At 49.5% G+C, this 23,083-nt stretch overlaps 1 protein-coding gene across 1 annotated transcript; it reads left to right on the top strand.

Moving 5' to 3' along the window:
- The first annotated feature begins 15,787 nt into the window (after positions 1-15,787).
- Positions 15,788-21,984, top strand: LOC116412021 (IgGFc-binding protein-like). Its single transcript, XM_031905218.1, has 4 exons — positions 15,788-15,843; positions 16,435-16,488; positions 20,957-21,537; positions 21,627-21,984. Exons 2-4 carry the CDS (start codon positions 16,437-16,439, stop codon positions 21,948-21,950), a joined length of 957 nt encoding a protein of 318 aa, XP_031761078.1. The 5' UTR covers positions 15,788-15,843; positions 16,435-16,436; the 3' UTR covers positions 21,951-21,984.
- The last annotated feature ends 1,099 nt before the right edge of the window (positions 21,985-23,083 follow it).

Below are 23,083 nucleotides of genomic sequence, written 5' to 3'. Positions count from 1 at the left end.
ATATACAAATAAGGAATGTTCTGGGCACACAATAAGCTGTACCCCCATACTGTACTGTCTAAGGGAAACACTATGGCACCTCCTACCCATACGTATAAATACAAATATACAGAGACTTCAAACAGTACTGCTGACACAGGAATATCACATACATTACAGGGATAAACACTTTAAGAAACAGCAAAAGAAAATGAACTGGATGAAGAAAAATCAAACTTAAACCAAAGGTTCACACTCTCTTTCTTGCAATTCATCTCTTTCAATTTAATAAAGTTCTTTATCCTGCAGACATTGGCAGTGCAGAATTTAATGTTGGGACCGGCCATTCCCAGATGATGTTTTTGGGACTTTGGGTGACATTTCCTCCCTTTCTTCACTGAACCTTTTCACCTGTACCCCCCCCGATCCCATGAAAGCCTCCATCCTGCTGAAGAAAGACCAGACTCTCTGAGGATCCCTGCCTGCTGCCCCCAGGAGATCTGCCCTTTCTCTTTTTGCCCGAGTCCTCTACCATCACCCCCCCCCCAGGCTCACTCTGCACCCTGATAGGGCTGAGGGACTCATTAGGGGTCACGGTTCCTTCTCTTTCTTTCCTTGTTCCTTTCCCTGATTTCCCTTTCATTACTGAGCCCTCTGCCTCCCTCTCCATCCTACTGAGCTCCTCCTTCTCCATCCTACTGAGCTCCTCCCTCTCCATCCTACTGAGCTCCTCCTTCTCCAACCTACTGAGCTCCTCCCTCTCCATCCTACTGAGCTCCTCCCTCTCCATGCTACTGAGCTCCTCCTTCTCCATCCTACTGAGCTCCTCCCTCTCCATCCTACTGAGCTCCTCCTTCTCCATCCTACTGAGCTCCTCCCTCTCCATGCTACTGAGCTCCTCCCTCTCCATCCTACTGAGCTCCTCCCTCTTCATGCTACTGAGCTCCTCCTTCTCCATCCTACTGAGCTCCTCCTTCTCCATCCTACTGAGCTCCTCATTCTCCATCCTACTGAGCTTCTCCTTCTCCATCCTACTGAGCTCCTCCCTCTCCATCCTACTGAGCTCCTCCTTCTCCATCCTACTGAGCTCCTCCCTCTCCATCCTACTGAGCTCCTCCCTCTCCATGCTACTGAGCTCCTCCTTCTCCATCCTACTGAGCTCCTCCCTCTCCATCCTACTGATCTCCTCCTTCTCCATCCTACTGAGCTCCTCCTTCTCCATCCTACTGAGCTCCTCCCTCTCCATCCTACTGAGCTCCTCCCTCTCCATGCTACTGAGCTCCTCCTTCTCCATCCTACTGAGCTCCTCCCTCTCCATCCTACTGATCTCCTTCTTCTCCATCCTACTGAGCTCCTCCTTCTCCATCCTACTGAGCTCCTCCCTCTCCATGCTACTGAGCTCCTCCCTCTCCATCCTACTGAGCTCCTCCCTCTCCATGCTACTGAGCTCCTCCTTCTCCATCCTACTGAGCTCCTCCCTCTCCACCCTACTGAGCTTCTCCTTCTCCATCCTACTGAGCTTCTCCTTCTCCATCCTACTGAGCTCCTCCCTCTCCATCCTACTGAGCTCCTCCTTCTCCATGCTACTGAGCTCCTCCCCCTCCATCCTACTGAGTTCCTCCTTCTCCATCCTACTGAGCTCCTCCCTCTCCATCCTACTGAGCTCCTCCTCCTCCATCCTACTGAGCTCCTCCCTCTCCATCCTACTGAGCTCCTCCTTCTCCATCCTTGTGCTCTCAGCTGGGATCCCCATGGGGCCATAGTTCAGGTAACAATATGTTTCTCCCAGGTTTTCTAGGAGTTGTAACGTTGTTATTAGACTGGGTTCCTACATGGGACTTGGAGCTTTCTGGACCTGCCAAGCTCACTATGTTGGATTTTGCTCCTCAGACCCCTGGGAGCAACAAATTCCTATGGATGTAAATAGTTTTGATTTTCCATCTTTCTCTTCCGGGAAATCCACAGCAAAGACATAGACTCTTCATTGGACTGAGACTGCTTTTGTCCATTTGTCGGGTTCTTCATCGGGACATTTGGCCAGGGGACTGGGGGGGGGGGGGATTTTGGTTGTAAGTTGTAATTATTGGCCGGCATGTCTGAGTTATGTTAAATATTTCTTGTGAATTTTTCAATAAAAACCCTACTGAGCTCCTCCTCCTCTTCCTCCTCCTCCTCCCCTGCCAGCTCCCCCAGCGTTTGCCCTCGAGCAGAGTAAATCTGCTGGATGTTCCCAGGATGTTGCTGAAAATGTTGCCAGGTTTTTTCTTTGCTTTCCCAGCGACTTTCCCCTCCTTCTCCTTGTTTCCTGCCCCTCCTGCCCTGCTCTCTGCCCCTTCTACCCTGCTCTCTGCCCCTTCTACCCTGTTCTCTGCCCTTCTACCCTGCTCTCTGCCCCTTCTACCCTGCTATCTGCCCCTCCTGCCCTGCTCTCTGCCCCTTCTACCCTGCTCTCTGCCCCTTCTACCCTGCTCTCTGCCCCTTCTACCCTGCTATCTGCCCCTCCTGCCCTGCTATCTGCCCCTTCTACCCTGCTATCTGCCCCTTCTACCCTGCTATCTGCCCCTTCTACCCTGCTATCTGCCCCTCCTGCCCTGCTCTCTGCCCCTTCTACCCTGCTCTCTGCCCCTTCTACCCTGCTCTCTGCCCCTTCTACCCTGTTCTCTGCCCTTCTACCCTGCTATCTGCCCCTTCTACCCTGCTCTCTGCCCCTTCTACCCTGCCATCTGCCCCTCCTGCCCTGCTATCTGCCCCTTCTACCCTGCTATCTGCCCCTTCTACCCTGCTCTCTGCCCCTTCTACCCTGCTCTCTGCCCCTCCTATCCTGCTCTCTGCCCCTTCTACCCTGCTCTCTGCCCCTCCTATCCTGCTCTCTGCCCCTTCTACCCTGCTATCTGCCCCTTCTACCCTGCTCTCTGCCCCTTCTACCCTGCTCTCTACCCCTTCTACCCTGCTCTCTGCCCCTTCTACCCTGCTCTCTGCCCCTCCTATCCTGCTCTCTGCCCCTTCTACCCTGCTCTCTGCCCCTTCTACCCTGCTCTCTGCCCCTTCTACCCTGCTCTCTGCCCCTTCTACCCTTCTCTCTGCCCCTTCTACCCTGCTCTCTGCCCCTCCTATCCTGCTCTCTACCCCTTCTACCCTGCTCTCTGCCCCTCCTATCCTGCTCTCTGCCCCTTCTACCCTGCTCTCTGCCCCTTCTACCCTGCTCTCTGCCCCTTCTACCCTGCTCTCTGCCCCTTCTACCCTACTCTCTGCCCCTTCTACCCTGCTCTCTGCCCCTTCTGCCCTGCTCTCTGCCCCTCCTATCCTGCTCTCTGCCCCTTTTACCCTGCTCTCTACCCCTTCTACCCTGCTCTCTGCCCCTTCTACCCTGCTCTCTGCCCCTTCTACCCTGCTCTCTACCCCTTCTGCCCTGCTCTCTGCCCCTTCTACCCTGCTCTCTGCCCCTCCTGCCCTGCTCTCTGCCCCTTCTACCCTGCTCTCTGCCCCTTCTTCCCTACTCTCTGCCCCTTCTACCCTGCTCTCTGCCCCTTCTACCCTGCTCTCTGCCCCTCCTATCCTGCTCTCTGCCCCTTCTTCCCTACTCTCTGCCCCTTCTTCCCTACTCTCTGCCCCTTCTACCCTGCTCTCTGCCCCTTCTACCCTGCTCTCTGCCCCTCCTATCCTGCTCTCTGCCCCTTCTACCCTGCTCTCTGCCCCTTCTTCCCTACTCTCTGCCCCTTCTTCCCTACTCTCTGCCCCTTCTACCCTGCTCTCTGCCCCTTCTACCCTGCTCTCTGCCCCTCCTATCCTGCTTTCTGCCCCTTCTACCCTGCTCTCTGCCCCTTCTACCCTGCTCTCTGCCCCTTTTACCCTGCTCTCTACCCCTTCTACCCTGCTATCTGCCCCTTCTACCCTGCTCTCTGCCCCTTCTACCCTGCTCTCTGCCCCTTCTACCCTGCTCTCTACCCCTCCTGCCCTGCTCTCTGCCCCTTCTACCCTGCTCTCTGCCCCTTCTACCCTGCTCTCTGCCCCTTCTACCCTGCTCTCTGCCCCTCCTGCCCTGCTCTCTGCCCCTTCTACCCTGCTCTCTGCCCCTCCTGCCCTGCTTTCTGCCCCTTCTACCCTGCTCTCTGCCCCTTCTACCCTGCTCTCTACCCCTTCTACCCTGCTCTCTACCCCTCCTGCCCTGCTCTCTGCCCCTTCTACCCTGCTCTCTGCCCCTTCTACCTTGCTCTCTACCCCTTCTACCCTGCTCTCTGCCCCTTCTACCCTGCTCTCTACCCCTTCTACCCTGCTCTCTACCCCTTCTACCCTGCTCTCTACCCCTCCTGCCCTGCTCTCTGCCCCTTCTACCCTGCTCTCTGCCCCTTCTACCCTGCTCTCTACCCCTTCTACCCTGCTCTCTGCCCCTTCTACCCTGCTCTCTGCCCCTTCTACCCTGCTCTCTGCCCCTTCTACCCTGCTCTCTGCCCCTCCTGCCCTGCTCTCTGCCCCTTCTACTCTGCTCTCTGCCCCTTCTACCCTGCTCTCTGCCCCTTCTACTCTGCTCTCTGCCCCTTCTACCCTGCTCTCTGCCCCTTCTACTCTGCTCTCTACCCCTTCTATCCTGCTCTCTACGCCTTCTACCCTGCTCTCTGCCCCTCCTATCCTGCTCTCTGCCCCTTCTACCCTGCTCTCTGCCCCTTCTACCCTGCTCTCTGCCTTCTACCCTGCTCTCTGCCCCTTCTACCCTGCTCTCTGCCCCTTCTACCCTGCTCTCTGCCCCTTCTACCCTGCTCTCGGCCCCTTCTACCCTGCTCTTAGCCGCCCTTACCCTCTTAGCTGCTGCCTGGCTTACTGCTTATTTGTGCTCTCAGCTGGGATCCCCATGGGGCCATAGTTCAGGTAACAATATGTTTCTCCCAGGTTTTCTAGGAGTTGTAACGTTGTTATTAGACTGGGTTCTTACATGGGACTTGGAGCTTTCTGGACCTGCCAAGCTCACTATGTTGGATTTTGCTCCTCAGACCCCTATGGATGTAAACAGTTTTGATTTTCCATCGTCCTCTTCTGGAAATCCATGGCAAAGACATAAGGGCCGATTCACTAAAGTGTGATAAATTTTATTGCACGCTTTTTTGTGTTAAATAAGACTCGACAAATAGCAATATTTAGTCGCCATAATATACAGTACTATAGCGGTAAATATTTAGTCGCCATAATATACAGTACTATAGCGGTAAATATTTAGTCGCCATAATATACAGTAGTATAGCGGTAAATATTTAGTCGCCATAATATACAGTACTATAGCGGTAAATATTTAGTCGCCATAATATACAGTACTATAGCGGTAAATATTTAGTCGCCATAATATACAGTACTATAGCGGTAAATATTTAGTCGCCATAATATACAGTAGTATAGCGGTAAATATTTAGTCGCCATAATATACAGTACTATAGCGGTAAATATTTAGTCGCCATAATATACAGTACTATAGCGGTAAATATTTAGTCGCCGTAATATACAGTACTATAGCGGTAAATATTTAATCGCACAAATACAATACTAGGTATATTTTGGCGATTTTTTTTGTTGTGATTTTCTAATCTTTCACAAAAGTACCTAAAGCGTTAAAATGCGTTAATTAGTGCGTATTTTAGTGCCTGATTGGGGGAGGTGTTGGGCACAGCACATTTTTGCATCTTGCACAATATGGAGTATTTGGTTGGCCTTTTGGGAGATTTGGAGGAGGAGGAGGCGCAGCCACACCCCCAGCCTTCCTGTGTAATGCGGCCACGGCTCTTCCCTGAGAGGGCCACGTTGGAGGGCTTAGACGAGGATGAAGTGGTCAGGTGATACAGGCTCAATAAGGCAGCAATCTCCAGCCTCTATGAGCTGCTTGAGCCTTCCCTTGAACCATGGACTCGTCGAAGCCGTGCTGTGCCCGGGATAGTAAAACTGCTGTGCTCCCAGCACTTTTTTGCCACTGGCAGCTTCCAGAGGGTCTGGGGGGTTTATGGGGGGGTGTCACAGCCCACCTTTTCACGGTGCCTTGTGTCCAGGAATTTCATCTCGTTCCCACAACATCGGAACGAGTGGAACACCATGAAGAAGGATTTTTATGGGGTAAGTGTTGGGTGCAATTTATTGCACCCATGTGGCATAAAACCCCTCCCAAGACAGGGAGCACATTTTTAGAAATAGAAAGGGCTACCACTCCCTAAATGTTCAGGTGGTATGTGATGGCCGTATGAATATTCTGAGTGTCGTGTCTGGGTTCCCCGGCTCCTCTCACGATGCATATATCCTCGGGCAGTCCGCACTTTATCAAGCTTTTGAGACAGGACAAATGCCGCACGGGTGGCTGTTAGGTAAGTATTTGTGTCACTTATCTAGCACAACTTGCCCACATTTGCTTTGTGTGTCCCACTGTAAAACCAGTCCCTGCCTGCCATAAGCTTGTAATGCAATGTGTAAAGTGCCCTCTTTTGCGACTGGGAGAGTCAAAGCAGCTGCTTGTAGTGTCAGTATCTATCAGTCTCACAAAGTCACATCTGTTGCAAAAGGGCCCTGTTTTGACACAGGGAGACTGGAAGCAGCTTATTTGTTTGCACCATCTTATTCCATATTATTTTATTTCAGGAGATGCTGGCTACCCGTACGGTCGGTGGCTCATAACACCTATTCACAGGCCGCGTTCACGGGCGGATCGTGCTTTTAATCAAGCACATGTGAGAGCGTGGTCTGTGATTGAGCGGACGTTTGGGGTCCTCAAAAGCCGGTTCCGCTGCCTGGATAAATCAGGAGGCAGTCTGCTGTACAGCCCCACAAAAGTTGCAAACATCAATGGTGCGTGTGCTGTACTGCACAATCTGGCCAACCGGCACGGCTTACCAGGTTTTACATTTTTCAAGTTTTATTGTCATATACAAATAACAATGAAGCATCATTACTGTAATGAAATCCCAACAGGTGAGGTGGCTGATGACCTGGAAGACCCCATCCATCCACCAGATCCTGTCCAAAGTGTGGATGCCCGAGGGAGTCAAGTCCGGGGACAAATTGTTACCAGTTACTTTGCCTGTAAGTACCTACACTCTTTAATCCCATACACAAGAAATACCAAACAACTTTTCCCCAAAAAAAAGTTTTATTGTGAGGGAACAGTTCCCAAATAAATGTTTTAAGCAGGTTATTATACCACCCGCAACACAAAAAGAAAAAAAAAAACTTGGCAAAAAACATATGCCTAAGAAAAGATAAGTTCCACAAATCCCTAATGTGTCACATTTATTTTCTTTTGCGAAGCTGCCTAGTTGAGCCTGCAGGGGGGGGGAGCTGCGCTGGTAGAACTTGTTGGCTCTGTTGGCTTTTGTGCCTGTTGCTGGGGTAGCACATTTTGTTTTGCCAACAGAGCCACTTTTTGGCTTTAAAGTTCTACCTGCTCCTCTTGCAGGCTCAACATGGCAGCCTCATGCTCTGCTTTCCTGGCCTCGCTGACCTGATGGAGTCTGACCATCTCTGGCCATTTTGTGTCTTAGAGCCTGCTGTCACCAAACTGAGAGCACCATGACTGGGGTTTCTGAGCTGCTACCGGGGGAGAGGCGCTATATTATTGAGTGTTTCCCGCGCTCAGGGTATGACAGGCTGCCGCTGGGGCCAATAGGGGTCCATGAGAGGAAGAGGGCCATCCTGCGTGACCTAATAGCCGGGTATATATACACACATATGTGTATATATGCATGTTTTTTCAAAAACACACAATAAAGTTGACAATAAAGAGGGAATTTTTAATATTTTGGAGTATTTTGAAAAATACATATACACATATATATATATATACACATCTATTTTCAAATACATATGCATAAATGAGTTTAAAGCAGGGAGGAAGCAGCAGGGAGCGGCCCATAGTGTGAGTCGTTTGGGGAAGGGCCACGAATGCTTTAGGGGGCCCTGGCCAACAATGTCTGTGTGTCCTTTGTATTGATGTGAGGGTTCACAGGGGGAGGGGCCAGTGGGGGTGTGGGAGGAGGGAGGCCCAAAAAATGTTTTGTGAATGTATATATATATGTATAATAGATTTAAATAACACCTTGCAATACTCCATATGAATGTGGCACCTCTTCTCCCTCCCGAGGCACAACCCCAGGCCCCCCAGGCTCCCGAGGCCCACCAGGCTCCTGAGGCCCCCAAAGCCCCAGCACCCGCCCAGGACCCGGGGCCCCAGCACCCGCCCAGGCCCCCGAGGCTCCAGCACCCGCCCAGGCCCCCGAGGCCCCAGCAGCACCAGAGGCCCCAGAGTCCCCCGAGGCCCCATCAGCCCCACAGACTCCCCAGGCCCTGGACACTCCCCCCCTGGAGTTCTCCACTGGAGAAAACTCTCCCCAGGCCTGGAGTTCTCCCCCAGGCCCTGAACTCTCCCCCAGCCAAACGCTGGGCACCAGGTCCTCCTGCGGGGTCCTCCTGCGGACAAGGGACCCTCGCAACGGACCGAAGATGTGGGGACCCAAACATCACCTGGAGGACTGACCCCACACTTTGGTCAGTGCAGAAGGATCTGGACAATATCAAGGCCCAGTTGGCCCAGCTCCAGGGGGACATCAGTGAAATGAAGGGCAGCAAGCCCTAATTTTTTTTTTTTTACTTTTTCAGAAAAATTTTAAGAGTTTTTTTTATTGTTAAAATAAAAGTTTTTATTTTTGTACTTTTGAACTGAGTAATGTCTCATTATTTTTCCTTCCTTGATATGGTATTCTATACTTCCATGTAGTTTCCCCTACACTCTTACATTTATCAGTAACACATCAATATGCTATATGGGTTAAATGTTTGCAAATATTCTGCCAACAATTTTGCCTTTAGCCCATTTTGCTGAATAGTAAAACTTGCGCTAATTAGTACGTAGCGTATTTTCTGGTGAGTGGGATAACTGCCAATCCAATGTTTTGTTGCCAGAATAATTGCAATATTATATTTGTTCCCGTTTAACCCTCACTGCCAGCCAATTTGTCCCAAAAGTGAACATCTACTGCCAAGCCGTTTTTAGACATTTTGCACTCATTACATTTGCTTCAGTTTCTTGACAAGAAAACCTACATGAAATAAAGCATGTTATATATCGTTTTTTCCGGAACGAATTGGGCTTGAACATTATAATAAAATTTTGTACTTTTTCTGGAGATTTAACACATTTTTTGAGTGAAATATGTTGAAAAAAAAGTGAAATAAAGAAAAAAGTATTTTTATTTTGTGTATTTTTTCCAAGAACAATTACATTAACTTACAAAAATGTTACTGTTTGTAAAAGCCCCAATTCTGCTGAATCCAACAATACCAAATATGCATTGGTACCCCACTTTTCTTGTCCAGAAGACACCCCAATAATAAAACAGCATTTAGTGCAATTTTACATCGAAAAAAAAGTGAAAAGGCCATCTCTATTTTAACATGGCATATATGACAGAAATGGAATACCCCCATAAGTCACACATTTTTAGAAACTGCACACCTCTATATTTTTAGTTGTGGTGTAGTTTTTGCTCTAAATGTAGCTCCGGTCATACAGATAGCGTAAAAACATATACCATATTTTAATATTTTTTTTTTTCTGAAACACTATCACAGTCACAAAGTCCAAAGTAAATTTGAGAATAAAACACCAATGAAAATTTTCAAATGAAGGCAGGTTATGAAAGAACAAGTTATCCCGAGTAAAACGATACCCCACATGTATGGGTGCACCTAAAGACACGGCCTCCAAACAGCCCAAAACAGGGGCAATACACAAGAACAATTTCAGCTCGAAAGTTTGGAGCTGCGCTCTAAGTGCACTCCATGCAGTTTTTCAGTCTAAACACCCCCTTACCTGTGAGATATCCCCAAAAACTATATGTTTTCTGAAAGTGCACACCTGTAGCTATTCAGCAGCACCATTCTTGCTTTCCTACATGCAGAATTATGGACGCAGTTCTTTGTAGAAGTTTGCTGTTTGGCCTGAAATAAAGAAAAAAAAAGATCCAAAGTTAGATTTCTCCACAAAATTGCCATAAATACAAAAAAAAACCACTAGAATATCAATCTGCAACTTGTCCTGAACAAAACGATACCCCACATGTATGGGTGCACCTAAAGACACGGCCTCCAAACAGCCCAAAACAGGGGCAATACACAAGAACAATTTCAGCTCGAAAGTTTGGAGCTGCGCTCTAAGTGCACTCCATGCAGTTTTTCAGTCTAAACACCCCCTTACCTGTGAGATATCCCCAAAAACTATATGTTTTCTGAAAGTGCACACCTGTAGCTATTCAGCAGCACCATTCTTGCTTTCCTACATGCAGAATTATGGACGCAGTTCTTTGTAGAAGTTTGCTGTTTGGCCTGAAATAAAGAAAAAAAAAGATCCAAAGTTAGATTTCTCCACAAAATTGCCATAAATACAAAAAAAACCCACTAGAATATCAATCTGCAACTTGTCCTGAACAAAACGATACCCCACATGTATGGGTGCACCTAAAGACACGGCCTCCAAACAGCCCAAAACAGGGGCAATACACAAGAACAATTTCAGCTTGAAAGTTTGGAGCTGCGCTCTAAGTGCACTCCATGCAGTTTTTCAGTCTAAACACCCCCTTACCTGTGAGATACCCCCAAAAACTACATGTTTTCTGAAAGTGCACACCTGTAGCTATTCAGCAGCACCATTCTTGCTTTCCTACATGCAGAATTATGGACGCAGTTCTTTGTAGAAGTTTGCTGTTTGGCCTGAAAAAAAAAAAAAAGATCCAAAGTTAGATTTCTCCACAAAATTGCCATAACTACAAAAAAAACACTAGAATATCAATCTGCAACTTGTCCTGAACAAAACGATACCCCACATGCATGGGTGCACCTAAAGACACGGCCTCCAAACAGCCCAAAACAGGGGCAACACACAAGAGCAATTTCAGCTCGAAAGTTTGGAGCTGCGCTCTAAATGCACACCATGCAGCTTTTCAGTCTAAACACCCCCTTACCTGTGAAATACCCCCACAAACTATATGTTTTCTGAAATTGCACACCTATAGCTATTCAGCAGCGCCATTCTTGCTTTCCTACATGCAGAATTGTGGACGCGGTTCTTTGTAGAAGTTTGCTGTTTGGCCTGAAATAAAGAAAAAAAAAGATCCAAAGTTAGATTTCTCCCCGAAATTGCAAGAACAACTAAAAAAACCTGCCCAATTTAGCCCCAAAATATATTCTATTTACCTTTATCTGTTTAGTTGAACATCTTTTGACTGTATAGCTTCATCTGTATTCCTGCGAATCTTCGGGTGATGTGGGAAGGTGGTGAAAGGGAGTCATTGCCCCCACCGAGTATTGACAACCGGCGGGGGCAAGAGAAGGGAGCGCGGGCTAGGGTTAGGTAGGAGAGGTTTCTGCCTGGCACCCCCCAATTGTTGCACCCTAGGCAGGTGCCTCTTCTGCCTACCCCTAGTTCCAGCTCGGGCATTAGCTAAAGCATACCTCTCAACATTTGAAAAATGAAAAGAGGGACAAAAAGATTTGGTGCGCGCAGCGCTGCAATTTTTGGTGCATGCCCACTTTTGTGGCCCCAATTACCACACCCCATTTTTAAAAAAAAAATAAATACTCCTTATATATAGTTGAAATGGCGGGATCAGACGCAAATGTGCTATACCCTCATACTGTACTATCTAATAAAAATAAAGAGAGAAGGCAGTCAGTTATAAGTGAGTTATAACTATGTACCAGTTTTGCCCCCCCCCATACACAATACACCCATAGAAAGTGCACCCAAAGACAGTACCCCATACACATTGCCCCATAGACAATACCCCCATACACAGTGCCCCCAATTGCCCCCATACACAGTGCCCCATACACAATGCCCCCCATACACAGTGCCCCATACACAGTAGCCCCCAATTGCCCCCATAGAAAGTACCTCCAATAGAAAATTCCCCCATACACAGTGCCCCCATACACAATGCCCCCCATACACAGTGCCCCCATACACAGTAGCCCCCAATTGTCCCCATAGAAAGTACCTCCAATAGAAAATTCCCCCATACACAGTGCCCCCATACACAATGCCCCCCATACACAGTGCCCCCATACACAGTAGCCACCAATTGCCCCCATAGAAAGTACCTCCAATAGAAAATTCCCCCATACACAGTGCCCCATACACAATGCCCCCCATACACAGTGCCCCCATACACAGTAGCCCCCAATTGCCCCCATAGAAAGTACCTCCAATAGAAAATTCCCCCATACACAGTGCCCCCATACACAATGCCCCCCATACACAGTGCCCCCATACACAGTAGCCCCCAATTGCCCCCATAGAAAGTACCTCCAATAGAAAATTCCCCCATACACAGTGCCCCCATACACAGTAGCCCCCAATTGCCCCCATAGAAAGTACCTCCAATAGAAAATTCCCCCATACACAGTGCCCCCATACACAGTAGCCCCCATAGAGAGTACCTCCAATAGTAAATTCCCCCCATACACAGTGCCCCCCATAGATGCTGCTTCTTGTGGCTCCTGCTCTTTATTCGGCTCCTTCTACAGCGGCGACAGGACCTTTTATAAGGTTGCGTCCGTGCGTACGTGTGACGTCACACGTACGCACGGGCGCAACCTTATAAAAGGGCCTGTCGCCACCGTATGAGGAGCCAAATAAGAAGCAGGAGCCACAGGACTAGACGGGCCGGAGCGCTCGCCTGCAGCCAGCCCATCCCGCTGGCCTGGATAGTTTAATGAATGTTCTGCATTTCCGTAATAGAGTAAAACAAGTAATAAAACAGAAATAAAGCACAATGCAGAACTGAAAAAGCAATGAAACAAATAAAATCAATAATATAAAATAAAACTGATTAGTGTGTAAAGGCTAAAAATGGAAAATAAAATAAAGGCAAAGTAAAAAATATGTAGGCACACTTGCAAAAGGAGTGTGTATGTGTGTATAGGTGTGTATATGTGTGTGTGTAAGTGTATGCCTGTGTAAAAAAAAGTAAAAAAAAAATGGAAACTGCAAAGTGCAGAGAACGCGCTGTCTTTATGGGAAACGTAGCTTCTACGTGCTTGGCATACAACGACTTTTTATGCCAGCACGTAGAAGCTACGCTGTTAACGCGCTCCGCAATGTCCTTCCAGACCTGGCTCTTTTGGGCTGTGGGTGTCCCTTGGGGCATATTTTCCAATTATTTTCTCTATAAGTGCCTCGTTCTCGAATTCCGAGAACTTTACGTTCCGCAGCCTCTCCTGCCTCTTCCCTTTGGAAGCTGAGGGTCCAGATGAGGGGGAAGAAGATCATCGCTCTCACCGGTGGCTTCCTCCAGACGGTAGTCCCTGCCTGTACCCTCAGGCTCAGACTGCTCAGGACTCCCCAAATAATGTGGCCTCTCTGAGTCATTAGAGCTAGGGGACACAGTAGGAGGAAGGTGCTCCCTCTGTTTTGCTCTATTTTTTGCAGCCTCCATGTTTTTTTAGTCTTTCTCTCTCTCTCTCTAGCACTTCTGTGCTCTCCCAGGGCAAATGCGCAAAATGGCGCCAGTTTTATGCTGCCGCGTGCGTAATGTCGCGACAATTAGCGCGCACGCAAACGTTATCGCACGTGCGCTAAATAGCGCGCACGCGAAAAGTACCACGATGTGCATGCGTTCAATAGCACGCATGCGGTCATTACCGCTCTGGGCGTGTGTTAATTAGCGTGTATGCAGTAAATATCGCGTATGCGTTAATTAGCGCACATACGAAAAGTAGCGCACACGTTATTTGGCGCTAGTTATTTAGCGCACACGTTATTTAGCGCGCGTAGCATTTTTGCGACTAAAATATTGCATGCTGTATCGCGTGCAAATTACCGCAACTGTGCTTATAGTGAATCGTGTGATAAGTCGCGAAAATTTAGACGCGATAAAATTTTTACCGCACGCTATAAATAGCGCACATTTTATCGCACATTAGTGAATCAGCCCCATAGACTCTTCATTGGACTGAGACTGCTTTTGTCCATTTGTCGGGTTCTTCATTGGGACATTTGGCCAGGGGACTGGGGGGGGGGTGAATTTTGGTTGTAAGTTGTAATTATTGGCCGGCATGTCTGAGTTATGTTAAATCTTTCTTATGAAGTTTTCAATAAAAACCCTACTGAGCTCCTCCTCCTCCCCTGCCAGCTCCCCCAGCGTTTGCCCTCGAGCAGAGTAAATCTGTTGGATGTTCCCAGGATGTTGCTGAAAATGTTGCCAAGTTTTTTCTTTGCTTTCCCAGCGACTTTCCCCTCCTTCTCCTTGTTTCCTGCCCCTCCTGCCCTGCTCTCTACCCCTTCTACCCTGCTCTCTGCCCCTCCTGCCCTGCTATCTGCCCCTTCTACCCTGCTCTCTGCCCCTCCTGCCCTGCTATCTGCCCCTTCTACCCTGATCTCTGCCCCTTCTACCCTGCTCTCTGCCTTCTACCCTGCTCTCTGCCCATCCTATCCTGCTCTCTGCCCCTTCTACCCTGCTCTCTGCCTTCTACCCTGCTCTCTGCCCATCCTATCCTGCTCTCTGCCCCTTCTACCCTGCTCTCTGCCCCTTCTACCCTGCTCTCTGCCCCTTCTGCCCTGCTCTCTGCCCCTTCTACCCTGCTCTCTGCCCCTTCTACCCTGCTCTCTGCCCCTTCTACCCTGCTCTCTGCCTTCTACCCTGCTCTCTACCCCTTCTACCCTGCTCTCTACCCCTTCTACCCTGCTCTCTACCCCTTCTACCCTGCTCTCTACCCCTTCTACCCTGCTCTCTGACCCTTCTACCCTGCTCTCTACCCCTTCTACCCTGCTCTCTACCCCTTCTACCCTGCTCTCTACCCCTTCTACCCTGCTCTCTACCCCTTCTACCCTGCTCTCTGCCTTCTACCCTGCTCTCTGCCCCTTCTACCCTGCTCTCTACCCCTTCTACCCTGCTCTCTACCCCTTCTACCCTGCTCTCTACCCCTTCTACCCTGCTCTCTACCCCTTCTACCCTGCTCTCTGCCCCTTCTACCCTGCTCTCTACCCCTTCTACCCTGCTCTCTACCCCTTCTACCCTGCTCTCTACCCCTTCTACCCTGCTCTCTGCCCCTTCTACCCTGCTCTCTGCCCCTTCTACCCTGCTCTCTGCCTTCTACCCTGCTCTCTACCCCTTCTACCCTGCTCTCTACCCCTTCTACCCTGCTCTCTACCCCTTCTACCCTGCTCTCTACCCCTTCTACCCTGCTCTCTACCCCTTCTACCCTGCTCTCTACCCCTTCTACCCTGCTCTCTACCCCTTCTACCCTGCTCTCTACCCCTTCTACCCTGCTCTCTACCCCTTCTACCCTGCTCTCTACCACTGCTGCCACACTTCCTGCCACTTCAAGCCTTCTGGATAGTGATGGGCGAAAAGTTTCGCCAGGCATGGATTCGCGGCGAATTTCCGCGTTTCGCGAAACGGATGAAAAATTTCGCCGCGGAAAAATTCGCCGCACGTCCAAAAATTGTCGTGGGCGTCAAAAAATATATAGCCGCGGGCGACAATTTTTTTTGTCGCACGACATTTTCACCGTTTCGCACATTTTTCACCGTTTCGCGGATCTTTTGAAACGGAACAGATTTGCTCATCACTACTTCTGGATGTTGTGCCAGGCTTCTGGGCATTGGCAGTGTGAGTGACCCAAGGCCACGCACAGGTTGCAGTGAATTTTGTTGCACTCATCTTAATGCCCCTCTTAATTCTCTGTAATCCCAATGCCCCCGACCCCCCCTCTGTGTAACATTCTCTCACACCTTGTTGTTCCCAAGGGAATCCCTCTGCCTATTGGCTGCTGGGAGTGGGGCAGAGAGTATATAAGGTGGATATTGGATCCGTTGCTGTATATTGTATCCAGTCAAGCCTGCAGGTAGGTTCTGGTTCTGGTTCTGCACTTGTAGTGATTGCTTATACACATCAGTGTGCATTCACCTCTTGTTATATGGGCGTTCTTTTACTTGCTAGAATACTGAGAAAGTATTATGAGAAAAAACAATATAAATATATATAAGCTCTTCTGAGTGAATTCAGATACATATTGTGGTTGCCTATCGATGCCTCTCCTTGCTCACAAGGGGAATATACTGACCCGTATACTCGCTAAGCAACGTTATATAGATATTCCTTCTGTGTTTAACCCTATGAGAGCCCTTTCCCAGCTGGCACATTGCAGAGATGCCCCTATACTGCAGGATTTATACTGATTTATATCTGATTCAGGGAAGTCGGAGGGAATTACTAGGAATTTCAGGGATGTATCACTTTTCTCTTGCCCTGGGGCTACAAATGAAGTTTATTAGCTGTACAGAACAGCATGTGTTTTAGCCCCGGTAAGTAAATACAATAAGTGTATGCTAAAGAGATTTTATCTGAAGCTACTGATTAGTTACATGATTATTTAGAGATCAGTGTATTTCTGCACACGCTCACTCTCCTTTCTCTTGTTTGCCCCTATGTACAGCCATGGCTCGGGTAACTATCCTGCTGCTGGGGGCTATGTTGGCCGTATTGGCTGGTAAGTATGTTTTTGTATTATATAAATGTAACCCCTTTTTGGCTAAAAAGCACTTTAAACCCAGGGTATGGTTAGAACATGGGGCACATTGGACTCTCATACATCAGGATGGGCCTCCGCTATATGGGAGCTTGTAACGGAGGATGTTGTTGAACTATACCTCCCATTGCCACTGTGTAGTGTAATAGATGTAATTGCTGAATATAGAATAGGTAATGGACGCCAGGAGCTCTTGCAGATGAACTAGATAATACTTTATTGTCCAAGACAATGATATTTCAGGGTATTTCAATATACTCACTCAGATGTTAAACAGACCAGCATACAGAAGTACAATCGTTAATACAGATGCTCAATAGGTAGAATATGATGTTTCCCTAGTGATCCCTTCTCATCAACAGGTTGGGTAGGCAAAGCACCAACAGAAGGATAGGTACAGGCAGCTCATCGGCGTAGTCCCTTCTCATCAAGAGGTAGGGCAAGGCACATTTGCTAACCTAAGTCCCTAGCACTTCTGTGTCCCTACAATAAGGCAATAAAGGCCTGGTAGGAAGACTACTCCTTTCCTATTATCCTGGATGGGGCTAAAGACTGCCCTTGCTAAATAAGTCTGACTGATCTCACACCTCCTAGAGGGGCTATTACATATACTGCTATACTGTCATTCACGGGGCCCTGTCCCCGACTTTAATTTGGATGGATGTGGCTACTGGGGCCCATCTGTACCCAGGCTCAATGGAGATCTGCTTCAGGTAGCAGCCCGGCAGCCAGAGAGGAAGCCACTCCCTCCTGCCAGACACTATATCAGCCTGCAGGGGGCGAGTACAACCAGGCTAAACCTATAAGGGATAGTTATACAACTGTAAACTAAGTACAAGGGCTTCTGCCCAATAATAGTAAAGGTGTGAAGAGGTAGAGGATAAAGCCATATGGAGCTTAACCCTATGGGTCCCTACATAAACTATAGTAAGGGTTTCTGTAGCAAACACCCCAGCTGTACCAGTGCAGGAATGGCTGCCCCTGGGGCTACACAGTGGGGTATTTATATAAACTATAGTAGGGTTTCTGTAGCAAACACCCCAGCTGTACCAGTGCAGGAATGGCTGCCCCCGGGGCTACACAGCGGGGTATTTATATAAACTATAGTAGGGTTTCTGTAGCAAACACCCCAGCTGTACCAGTGCAGGAATGGCTGCCCCTGGGGCTACACAGTGGGGTATTTATATAAACTATAGTAGGGTTTCTGTAGCAAACACCCCAGCTGTACCAGTGCAGGAATGGCTGCCCCCGGGGCTACACAGCGGGGTATTTATATAAACTATAGTAGGGTTTCTGTAGCAAACACCCCAGCTGTACCAGTGCAGGAATGGCTGCCCCTGGGGCTACACAGTGGGGTATTTATATAAACTATAGTAGGGTTTCTGTAGCAAACACCCCAGCTGTACCAGTGCAGGAATGGCTGCCCCCGGGGCTACACAGCGGGGTATTTATATAAACTATAGTAGGGTTTCTGTAGCAAACACCCCAGCTGTACCAGTGCAGGAATGGCTGCCCCCGGGGCTACACAGCGGGGTATTTATATAAACTATAGTAGGGTTTCTGTAGCAAACACCCCAGCTGTACCAGTGCAGGAGTGGCTGCCCCCGGGGCTACACAGCGGGGTATTTATATAAACTATAGTAGGGTTTCTGTAGCAAACACCCCAGCTGTACCAGTGCAGGAATGGCTGCCCCCGGGGCTACACAGCGGGGTATTTATATAAACTATAGTAGGGTTTCTGTAGCAAACACCCCAGCTGTACCAGTGCAGGAACGGCTGCCCCCGGGGCTACACAGCGGGGTATTTATATAAACTATAGTAGGGTTTCTGCAGGGGTTCCTCACAGTGAGGGGGTTGGGGAATGCCCTGCCGGGGGATGTTGGGTAGGGGGTTCCTCACGGTGAGGGCAGTGAGGAGGTTGGGGAATGCCCTGCCGGGGGATGTTGGGTAGGGGGTTCCTCACGGTGAGGGCAGTGAGGGGGTTGGGGAATGCCCTGCCGGGGGATGTTGGGTAGGGGGTTCCTCACGGTGAGGGGGTTGGGGAATGCCCTGCCGGGGGATGTTGGGTAGGGGGTTCCTCACGGTGAGGGCAGTGAGGGGGTTGGGGAATGCCCTGCCGGGGGATGTTGGGTAGGGGGTTCCTCACGGTGAGGGCAGTGAGGGGGTTGGGGAATGCCCTGCCGGGGGATGTTGGGTAGGGGGTTCCTCACGGTGAGGGCAGTGAGGGGGTTGGGGAATGCCCTGCCGGGGGATGTTGGGTAGGGGGTTCCTCACGGTGAGGGCAGTGAGGGGGTTGGGGAATGCCCTGCCGGGGGATGTTGGGTAGGGGTTCCTCACGGTGAGGGCAGTGAGGGGGTTGGGGAATGCCCTGCCGGGGGATGTTGGGTAGGGGGTTCCTCACGGTGAGGGCAGTGAGGAGGTTGGGGAATGTCCTGCCGGGGGATGTTGGGTAGGGGGTTCCTCATGGTGAGGGCAGTGAGGGGGTTGGGGAATGCCCTGCCGGGGGATGTTGGGTAGGGGGTTCCTTACAGTGAGGGCAGTGAGGGGGTTGGGGAATGCCCTGCCAGGGGATGTTGGGTAGGGGGTTCCTCACGGTGAGGGCAGTGAGGAGGTTGGGGAATGCCCTGTCGGGGGATGTTGGGTAGGGGGTTCCTCACGGTGAGGGCAGTGAGGGGGTTGGGGAATGCCCTGTCGGGGGATGTTGGGTAGGGGATTCCTCACGGTGAGGGCAGTGAGGAGGTTGGGGAATGCCCTGTCGGGGGATGTTGGGTAGGGGGTTCCTCACGGTGAGGGCAGTGAGGGGGTTGGGGAATGCCCTGCCGGGGGATGTTGGGTAGGGGGTATCTCACGGTGAGGGCAGTGAGGGGGTTGGGGAATGCCCTGTCGGGGGATGTTGGGTAGGGGATTCCTCACGGTGAGGGCAGTGAGGAGGTTGGGGAATGCCCTGCCGGGGGATGTTGGGCAGGGGGTTCCTCACGGTGAGGGCAGTGAGGAGGTTGGGGAATGCCCTGCCGGGGGATGTTGGGTAGGGGGTTCCTCACGGTGAGGGCAGTGAGGAGGTTGGGGAATGCCCTGCCGGGGGATGTTGGGTAGGGGGTTCCTCACGGTGAGGGCAGTGAGGAGGTTGGGGAATGCCCTGTCGGGGGATGTTGGGTAGGGGGTATCTCACGGTGAGGGCAGTGAGGGGGTTGGGGAATGCCCTGCCGGGGGATGTTGGGTAGGGGGTTCCTCACGGTGAGGGCAGTGAGGAGGTTGGGGAATGCCCTGTCGGGGGATGTTGGGTAGGGGGTTCCTCACGGTGAGGGCAGTGAGGGGGTTGGGGAATGCCCTGCCGGGGGATGTTGGGTAGGGGGTTCCTCACGGTGAGGGCAGTGAGGAGGTTGGGGAATGCCCTGCCGGGGGATGTTGGGTAGGGGGTTCCTCACGGTGAGGGCAGTGAGGAGGTTGGGGAATGCCCTGTCGGGGGATGTTGGGTATGGGGTTCCTCACGGTGAGGGCAGTGAGGGGGTTGGGGAATGCCCTGCCGGGGGATGTTGGGTAGGGGGTTCCTCACGGTGAGGGCAGTGAGGAGGTTGGGGAATGCCCTGCCGGGGGATGTTGGGTAGGGGGTTCCTCACGGTGAGGGCAGTGAGGGGGTTGGGGAATGCCCTGCCGGGGGATGTTGGGTATGGGGTTCCTCACGGTGAGGGCAGTGAGGGGGTTGGGGAATGCCCTGCCGGGGGATGTTGGGTAGGGGGTTCCTCACGGTGAGGGCAGTGAGGGGGTTGGGGAATGCCCTGCCGGGGGATGTTGGGTAGGGGGTTCCTCACGGTGAGGGCAGTGAGGAGGTTGGGGAATGCCCTGCCGGGGGATGTTGGGTAGGGGGTTCCTCACGGTGAGGGCAGTGAGGGGGTTGGGGAATGCCCTGCCGGGGGATGTTGGGCAGGGGGTTCCTCACGGTGAGGGCAGTGAGGGGGTTGGGGAATGCCCTGCCGGGGGATGTTGGATAGGGGGTTCCTCACGGTGAGGGCAGTGAGGTTGGGGAATGCCCTTCCTAGTGATGGGGTAATGGCAGACTCTGTTAATGCCTATAAGAGGGGCCTGGATGAGTTCTTGAACAAGTAGAATATCTAAGGCTATTGAGATACTAAAATCTACAGTTAGTATTGATTTTGGTAAATATATTTAACATACTGTATGGGAGTGTATAGATGAGTCAGTATAGGTTTATATGTGGGTGCTGGGTTCGCTTGGAAGGTTTAAACTTGATGGACCTTGGTCTTTTTTCAACTCAACTTAACTATGTAACTATCTATCTAAGAACAAAACCCATGAGTAACCAGCATATCTTTATAAAATGTCTAGGTATACTCTATTAGAACTCAATTTTGAACAAATGAATATTTACCATATAGATATTCATATTATTTTTGTATTTTTTTTATTACAGCCCTGGATTGCCCAGCCAACAGTCACTATGAGGCTTGTGCCACTGCATGTCCGGCCAGTTGTGCTGACAGAACAGCCCCAGACACGTGTAAAGAACCTTGTGTAGAATCCTGCCAGTGCAACAAAGGCTTCATCCTCAGTTCAGACCAGTGTGTTCCAAGCACAAGCTGCGGCTGTAACTATAAGGGTCTGTACTACCAAGCCAATGAGGAGTATTGGGCCGACGACACTTGCAGTTCCTACTGTAGATGTGACCCACAGTCTGGGCAAGTGGTTTGCCAGGAGAGGAGATGTAAAGCCGGTGAGGTGTGCAAAGTAGTCAGTGGTAAACGGGGCTGTCATCCATCTGGTTTTTCAACTTGTATAGCCTCTGGAGACCCTCACTACACAACCTTTGATGGAAGAAAGTTTGACTACATGGGCACGTGCGTATACCAGATGGCCAAAGTTACCTCCGCCGATTCATCATTAACCCCCTTTAGCGTCACTGTTCAGAATAACAATCGTGGAAAGAAAGTTGTGTCATTGGAAGTCTACGGCCAGAAGATAGTTGTTGACAAAGATAGACCTCGAGAAATTCAGGTAAGGGTAGAAAAGCTGGTATCGGAAGTTCATATGCCCCTATCCCCAGTTCCGGCCAAGGTGTTAAACAAGGTCTTTTATTTCTTCAGGTCAATGGTGTTCAGACGCAGCTGCCCTACTACTACGAAAATAATAAAATAGTTGCACATATCAAGGGTATCCATGTGTTCATCAGGACGGATTTCGAGATTACTGTGACCTATGACTTGAACAGTTATGCCAGAGTGATTGTTCCCCAGAATTACGCCAACGCAGTCAGTGGTCTGTGTGGCAACGGCAACAAGGACCCAAGCGATGATTTCATAATGGGCAACGGTGCCAAAGCCAAAAGTGAAAAAGAATTTGGGGACAGCTGGAAAGTGGCCGATGTTCCTGGCTGTGACAAGGGCTGTGAGCCCAACTGTCCGAAGTAAATAAAGCATTAGAAAGGTTATTATATGATTCCCTTATATATTTATACATAGTTATCATGTCACCTCTTAAGCGCCTCTTCTCCAGTGTAAACAAACCCAACTGGGCCAGTCTTTCCCCATAACTGAGACTTCCCATACCCTTTACCAGCTTAGTTGCCCTTCTCTGGACCCTCTCTAACTCAATCATGTCCCGTTTGAGCACCTATCAGCTCTTGCCCTGAATCCCAAGTCAAAGCAACCACAGCTAAAGGAGTGACAAAAGCAAACACAGTGATAACCACATGTTCTTATAACACCTGGAATGTGTCAGTATCACTTTAAGACTGATAAAAAGATAAAATCTTTCACGAAGGATTCGGAGTTCGGCTGAATCCCAAAATAGTGGATTTGGTGCATCCCTAATCTGTGGTATGGGGAGAAGACAAAAAGAAAAATAACAAAATGTGACAAAACAACAATACATAATAAATCTCTGTTTTTTTCCAGGTATCAAATGAACCCAAAGTGACTCAAGATGAATCAGCAAATGTATTAAATGTTCAGTGATTAATAGCGAGCCCCACGTTTCCCACCCCTAAAATAAATGTGTTGTCACTTAAATGAAATAAATTGGTCAATGAAACTTTTTGTTTTGTGATTATTTTCATTTTATTTTCTACAGTTGAACCAAATAAGTAATAGCAGAACAGAACATGTTATCACTATATTAATGAATATGGGAATATGGGGCTTCCCTAACAAATACCCCGTACTGGGGAACTAATTCTGATCTATGTTTATTGACTTGAAGCATATTTTACTAATGGAGCTCAAATGCTCTGAGCATTGAACCATGAAATAAACCCAATAGGGCTGTTCTGCCCCCAATAAGGGGTAATTATATCTTAGTTGGGATCAAGTACAGGTACTGTTTTATTATTACAGAGTAAAGGGAATCATTTAACCATGAAATAAACCCAATAGGGCTGTTCTGCCCCAATAAGGGGTAATTATATCTTAGTTGGGATCAAGTACAGGTACTGTTTTATTATTACAGAGAAAAGGGAATCATTTAACCATGAAATAAACCCAATAGGGCTGTTCTGCCCCCAATAAGGGGTAATTATATCTTAGTTGGGATCAAGTACAGGTAC

This window comes from Xenopus tropicalis, chromosome 7 (assembly GCF_000004195.4).
Source record: "Xenopus tropicalis strain Nigerian chromosome 7, UCB_Xtro_10.0, whole genome shotgun sequence".
NCBI classification, from domain to species: Eukaryota; Metazoa; Chordata; class Amphibia; order Anura; family Pipidae; genus Xenopus; species Xenopus tropicalis.
This window is presented reverse-complemented; position numbering and strand designations above follow the sequence as displayed.